Source organism: Sapajus apella, unplaced genomic scaffold (genome assembly GCF_009761245.1).
Source record: "Sapajus apella isolate SASKATOON/1434 unplaced genomic scaffold, GSC_monkey_1.0 scaffold43, whole genome shotgun sequence".
In the NCBI taxonomy this organism is placed as follows: Eukaryota; Metazoa; Chordata; class Mammalia; order Primates; family Cebidae; genus Sapajus; species Sapajus apella.
This window is the reverse complement of record NW_022436983.1, coordinates 18,452,232-18,459,112: the sequence shown is the minus strand read 5'-3', so window position 1 is coordinate 18,459,112 and position 6,881 is coordinate 18,452,232. Positions and strand designations below refer to the sequence as shown.

At 41.6% G+C, this 6,881-nt stretch overlaps 1 protein-coding gene across 1 annotated transcript in view; it reads right to left on the bottom strand.

Annotated features, from left to right (window-relative positions):
• Positions 1 to 6,881, bottom strand: part of MACO1 (macoilin 1) — a 67,918-nt gene that overhangs the window by 3,023 nt on the left and 58,014 nt on the right. The window contains exons 9-10 of the mRNA XM_032300869.1: positions 6,007 to 6,127; positions 3,709 to 3,883 (exon numbers count right to left, since the gene is read on the bottom strand). Coding sequence (XP_032156760.1) covers positions 3,709 to 3,883; positions 6,007 to 6,127 — 296 coding nt within the window. The remainder of the gene's footprint in view (positions 1 to 3,708; positions 3,884 to 6,006; positions 6,128 to 6,881) is intronic.

The following is a 6,881-nucleotide window of genomic DNA, read 5'->3' as shown; positions in this document are numbered from 1 at the left end:
ACTCCCTCCATGTCCCCTAAGTGAGAGCAGTAGAAAGGAATTGCCCCTGACTCCCTCCATGTCCCCTAAGTGAACAGTAGAAAGAACTGCCCCCCACTCTCTTCATGTCCCCTAAATGAGAACAGTAGAAAGGAACTGCCCCCAACTCCCTTCATGTCCCTTAAACTTCAAGGAAGCATCAAATACCCACCTTCTCTTTGAAGAAAATAAGCCTTAGATGAATAAAATACCTTAAAAGCATCTGATATATGAGCCACTGCATCTTTTCCCCTGCAGATTTAAGTTTGATTTCTTTAATCGGTAACATTTAAACATCCCCAGTACTTTGGAAAAGATTATTTTTGCTTCTTTGTCACTTTATGAGGATTTCTGACCTAACAGCAGAGCACACAGTCTGAGCTGGGAAGCCAAGATCCTCTGGCTACTCTGAGGCCAGGTGCTGCTTCACACCAGGGGGAATCTTTTCCAAGTTTGCAAAACCAAGTAGACAGGGTTGAAGCAGGGAGGGGTGGCCACTCCTCAGGGAGCTAAGTCAGGCAGGCAAAAAAAAAAGTTAGTGTAAGGTCAGAAGCTCAGTTTCAAAGCAGGATTCCTGGGAACCTTCTTCTTAAGTGCTTTTCTTTGAGTCCACAGATTAAAGCAGTGTGACTCTCAAAACTCCTTCTCTTGCTCAATCACCTGTGCAATCCCAAGCCCTCCTGAGCTTCACTAACTTCTCACAACTTCTAAATCCAACCCCTTACTCCCAGGGGTTTGGGCTTCCGTCTTTGGTTTAGGCCCAAAGTTCCCACTGACTGAGGAATATTTCCTGCTTGGGTTTCTGCGGAGTACCTCCAAATCATAACATCCAAAACCAGACTTAATCTTCCTTCACTCCTTAAATCTGCTCTTCTTCCTTGGTTCCAACAACTTTGTCCTTCCAGAACTCTCAGACTGCTCCAGTCTCCTCCACTCACCTGTCTGGCCTGTCTGCCCTCCCTATACTTAGCATCTGGCCCGTCTGCCCTCCCCATACTTAGCATCTCTTAGAGGATGCTGGTAGCTTCCTCACAGTCTGTCTCCACTCAGTCTCACTCCTTCCATCTGTCTTTTACATTGCTATGGGTGGGAGATTTCCCACATAACAGCCTGACTGTGTCACCTCCTTCTTCCCTCAGGATAATCTAGGGAATACCCTCTCTAGTATGGCTTCATTCATGGTCTCCTAACCTCCTACTCTTTCCTTGCTTGCCCCCAGCTTAAGGCTGTGGACTGCTAACCTGAATAAACCAGCACCTTCCTTCCTTTGCTTACACTACTTGCTCAGGCATTATGTTCTTCTCTGCGATTCTCTGCTCTTGAAATTCATCCTCAAAGCCCACTCAATGCCCCCTCCTTCACAAGGCCTTCCCTATCTCTCCTCTGGCCTTTCTAGCCCTCTGCCACTACCTCGTACCTCTACTTTTCTGCTGAGCTCACCCTAGTTCAGCAATTCTCCAAGTACATTCTAAAAACTACCTTCATAATAGTACTGAGACATTATTTCTCTTCTTCATGCTCATTCTGTCACAAGTGTAAGTGGAGTCTTCTAGAAACTAGGTGGAGTATGAAATCACAACAGAATGAATGTAGAAACAGAGATGAGAATTAAACTATCTTCTATTAAACCAGACATTAAAGAGATCTGCTAAATGTAAAATAATGCCACTTTTTTCACTAAATTTTTTTTGTTTTGGAAAATATAGTTTTAAATTAAAAAGTTACTTATATTAACGTAATATATTTGTATGTTATTTTAAAATGAATTAATAAATTAATTTAGCTGAGCATAGTGGCCCATGCCTGTAATTCCAACACTTTGGGAAGCTGAGGTAGGAGGATCTCTTGATCCCAGGAGTTCGAGATCAGCCTGGACAACAAAGTGAGACCTTGTCTCTAGAAAAAAAAATTAGCTGGGCATGGTGGCACATGCCTATAGTCACAGCCACTAGGGAGGCTGAGGAGAGACAATCACTTGAGCACAGGAGGTAGAGTCTGCAGTGAGTTGAGATTGTGCCACTGCACTCCAGCCTGGGTGACAAAGCAAGACCCCATCTCAAAAATAACTAAATAAATAAATGTTTTAAGTTTTAATTTCTAGTAGGTAAATATTGATATAATCCACTCAAAATAAACCTCCTTGGGGTAATAATTTTAAGAGTGTAAAGGGGTCCATAAGAGAAAAGTCCACACACCATGTTGTATTCAACTCTGTCTCCCCCAAAGCTTCTATGACAATGCTTTGTGACTACTCTGTCAGTCCCTGCTGAAATATTCTTATTTTAGAGTTGGGGTCTTGCTATGTTGCCCAGGCTAGTCTCAAATTCCTGGCCTCAGGTGATCCTCCTGCCCCAGCCTCCTGAGCAGCTGGGACTATGGGCAGGCACCAACACAAAGCACCATGCCTTGCTTGAAATATTCCTTTCCTTCCACTAAGTCAACCATTTGAAAATTCTTTTCAGTACTCTATTTTATGCAGTACTCTATACTCTATTTTTTTCAGACTATACTCAATTTAGTACTCTGATTAGACAGCTAATCAATTTCTTGGACAAAAATCCAAATTTATTTTCCTCAGGTCATGCCATGCCTCTATTCAGAAGCCTTCCAGTACTCCCCTATGCCACTCACGGTAAAGTCCTAAGTTCTTTCCAAGTCCCACACAATCTGGCTGCTGCTACTCCTGCCTGCTATGACAACTCTCCCCATCATCACACAGGCTACAACCCCCCCCACCCCCCAGCATGGCACCCACGTTCCCCTGTATGGCTTTTCACTTGCTGCCACCTCCCTGGAAGTGCTTGCCTCCAGCTCTTTACATGACTCACTCCTGCTCTCTTCCTTTGGGTCTCTGCACTAATACTACCTACTCAAGGGATTTTCCATAACTGCCACGTTAAAAAGGGAGCCCCCTGCCATATACATTCTGCCTTGCCATGGCTTTGTTTCCATCACTGCACCTACTGCCACCTGACATACTCCGTGCTGGCTTGTTCACCACCTGTTCTCGCCAGGCCTGTATTCTCAAGGAATCTTACAGTGCTTAGCACAAAGTAGGTTATCAGTTAGTACTGGCCAAGTGGATGACCATGCCTACTCTCCAGACTCTCCCCTGCTGCTCCCTCACTCGTAACCTTTGCTCCAGGCAAGCCAGCCAGCTGCAGCTTGGAACACATCAAGTCCCACTAGCTCCCAGCCCTTGCCCAAGCTGTTTCTTCTGTTGGACGCCTCTCCACCCCTCACTCTCCGCCACACTGCTTCTTCACTGGGCCAACTCCTCACCATTCAGGCCCCAGCTCACACATCAGCTTCCCTCGGAAAGGGCCCTCTCCAACTCCCGAGACTAGTTTAGTCCCTGCCTCTATTTCCCACAGACCCCACATATAATTCTATACAAGCACCTTTTGATGCTTCTGCAGTTCTCTACTTCTTCAACTACACTGTGAGCCCCTTGAACATAGAAATCATACTATTCTCTGTATACCCTGCACTTGACATGTTCTCATCTCAAAATATGCCTACAAATGAATTAATGTGATGATTCCTATATTTCAATGTTGGGCACTTACCAAGACACTTGGAGAGAAAACTGAAATGACCCTTGGTTGAGAGCTCTCAGGAGAGGTCTGGCCTGTGCATCCCCGTGTACTATCAGTCACACCCCCTCACCAGGGGTCCATGCTCTCCTACCTTGGGCAATCTCGAGCTGCCGTTTTGCATCACCCAGTGCGGAGAACAGGTCCAGCTTGATTCTCGTCTCTGCACTTAGGCTGTTCTCCAGGTGCTGTGTTTTGTCTTGCATGGCTGAGAGGGCTGACATTAACACCTCAGTGTCCTTCTCATTTTCCTTATATTTCCGAAGCTCCTATCAATATCATCAAAACAGCAATGCTACAAGGTAGTTTTGGCATCGATGTCTATAAATTAGCCTGAAATCACAAATTAAATCCCACTATTCTTGGTCTGGCCACTAGAACACAAAATTCTGGTGTTTCAGGGGTTTAGGCAAGTGCTAAATGTGTTTATACGGCAATATGCACATACAAAAACATTTAGTAGATAATCATTTCACTGTGTTGAGCATGTGTCTAGATAATGGAATCTGCTTCCAAATAAAACACTTTTCTTACAAGCCTAATTCAGAACCATGGAGAAATTTTTTCCTTGCTGACTACGTGCAAATTATTATAATGCTATAATCAAACTTGCCAAAACTCTTCTCTCAACCTGCACTAAAAATTGTAAAAATGTTAATTATTTTGACAGAGCATACTGCAGAATAAGCCCACTTTAATGTAGCCAATAAATATATACAGATATTTGAATTTTTACTTTTTAACAGAAAAATCCAAACTTATTACAGAGAATTTAGAAATATAGAAAAATTCAAAGAAGAAAATGAAAATTAGTCATAATACCAACACTAAAAAATTTAATATTTCTTTTAATCTTTTATGCGTATGTGTATCTTTTAGCATAAGTGAAATATTACATGTACAGTTTTATACAGTCTTTTAAAAACTAAATTATATCAACTATTGTTTGAAAACAAAATTTTTATTGGCTGCACAATATTCTTGAATGTTTACATACCAAAATTTAAATGACTCTCTTACTCTTAAGACTGTTTCAATTTTTTTGTATTTTTATGCCACTACAATGAATATCTTTGTACATCACTCATTGGTGAGATTTTAAAATATTAATTTACCTTAGGCTGGATTCCTAAAAAAGGGAAATACTTAAAAAGTGCAAGATCTTTCCCAGAAAGTTACATTCCACCAGCAATGTGTGAGACCTATTTTGTTGCATCCTCACCACGACTGATATTCTCATTTAAAAATTATTTGCTAATTTCATAGGAGAAAAATGGTATCTAATTTTAATCTGCATGTCTTTGATGACTGATGAGTTCATATTTTTATGATCTCATCAGTCACTTGTATTTCCTCTGAATTATTTGTTCACATCCTCAGCCTATTTTTCTATATATTTGAGCTTTTCTTAGCAACTTTTATGAACTATGTGTATGTTGAGAATATTAATTCCTTACTTATAATATTTGTTGCAATATTTGTACCTTCCCCAATTGATTTTTTTCATTTATTATTATTTTTGTTTTGTGATTTTTTTCCCATTGCTTTTACATTTAGAAAGTCTTTCCCTTGTTTCAAGGTCAAATATATTTTCACTGGCTTTTAGAAAAATCATTTATTCTTTTTTTTTCTGCCTTCAACTCTTCATCTGGAATTTCTTTATATGTGGTATAAGATGAGTGTCTATTTTTTTTCCCTCCAGTTATTTAGCTATTCAAAAGCCTTTTACTGACTAATCCTCACCTTTCCCATCTATCTCTGGTGCCACTTTTACTTTTCTTGGTATTTTCTTTTCGGTACTGTACTCCAGGTCATCATTCTAGTCCACTGACTTGACAGTAATTTTTTAGTTGTCCCACATGGCTCAAATTATTGTAACTTTATAATGCGTGACATTAGTTTAAATGAAAAATACTTGGGCTGACGTATACACAGCCCATAAAACAGGCTATGTCCATAGCACTAGCACCTTTCCCCATCATATACTGCTGTGAACAACAATCTGCAAGGCTCAGAGCCATGCAGGAGAGTCAATCCCCTGGCAACAGACAGAGGGCTGAGGCTAAAAGGAGGTGTGTAAGTTCCAAAGGACACCAATATGGCCTGGAACCTGAAAAGGTTAAATAAATCTACAGCAAGTTAAATCCTGGTATAAAATATATAAGGCACCATCAACATTTCTGGCTTGTATTAGAATCTGGCTACATTAATAAGACTTGAAATGAGCTGGACAAGATTAGAACTTCAAATCTTTTTGTCACATAGAGATTTTTCAGATGCAATGAGATCTGACCTGTATTAAAGGGCATCATCTCTACACTGCAACACAGAGCACAAGTCTAGCATAAAAGTGGATTTGAAGTAGAAGGGAAGTCTTTTGTTCACCCATTACCTGGACTTTCAGTTCAAGTTCTCTGATTTGATCTTCTTTCACCTTCATGTCCATTGTGAGCTTCTTGCCCTCTGCTTCTAGTTCTCTGATCCGATTCCGTAAGGTTTCGGTGCATTCCCCCCTTTTGAAAAAGAAGAGAAGGAAATAAAGTGATTTGAAAGATTATAGGTTGGGGCCAGGTGCCTGTGGCTCATGCCTGCAATCCCAGCACTTTGGGAGGCTCAGGTGGATGGATCATTTGAGGTCAGGAGCTGGAGACCAGCCCAACCAACATGGTGAAACCCGTCTCTACCAAAAATTAGCCAGGCGTGGTGGTGTGCACCTGTAGTTCCAGCTACTGGGGAGGCTGAGGTAGGAGAATTGCTTGAACCCGGGAGGTGGAGGTTGCAGTGAGCCCAGATCATGCCACTGCACTCCAGCCCAGGCGTCAGAGTGAGACTCCATCTCAAAAACAAACAAACAAAAAAAGACTACGGGTTGGCTGGCGCAATGGCTCAGGCCTGTAATCATCATACTTTGAGAGGCCAAGGCAGGCGGATCACTTGAGGTCAAGAGTTCAAGACCAGCCTGGCCAACATGGCAAAACCCCGTCTCTACTAAAAATACAAAAATTAGCTGGTGTAGTGGCGCGCACCTATAATAGCAGCTATTTGGGAGGCTGAGGCAGAAGAATTGCCTGAACCCTGGAGGCGGAGGTTGCAGTGAGCCATGAATGGCACCACTGCACTTTCGCCTGGGTGGCAGAGTGAGACTCTCTCTCTCTCAAAACAAAACAAAACAAAACAAACAAACAAACAAAACTATAGGTTTACTTATATTTATATTGTAGATTTATATTTCTTTTATACTCCAGGGTCTATCAGGTTTTAGCTTTT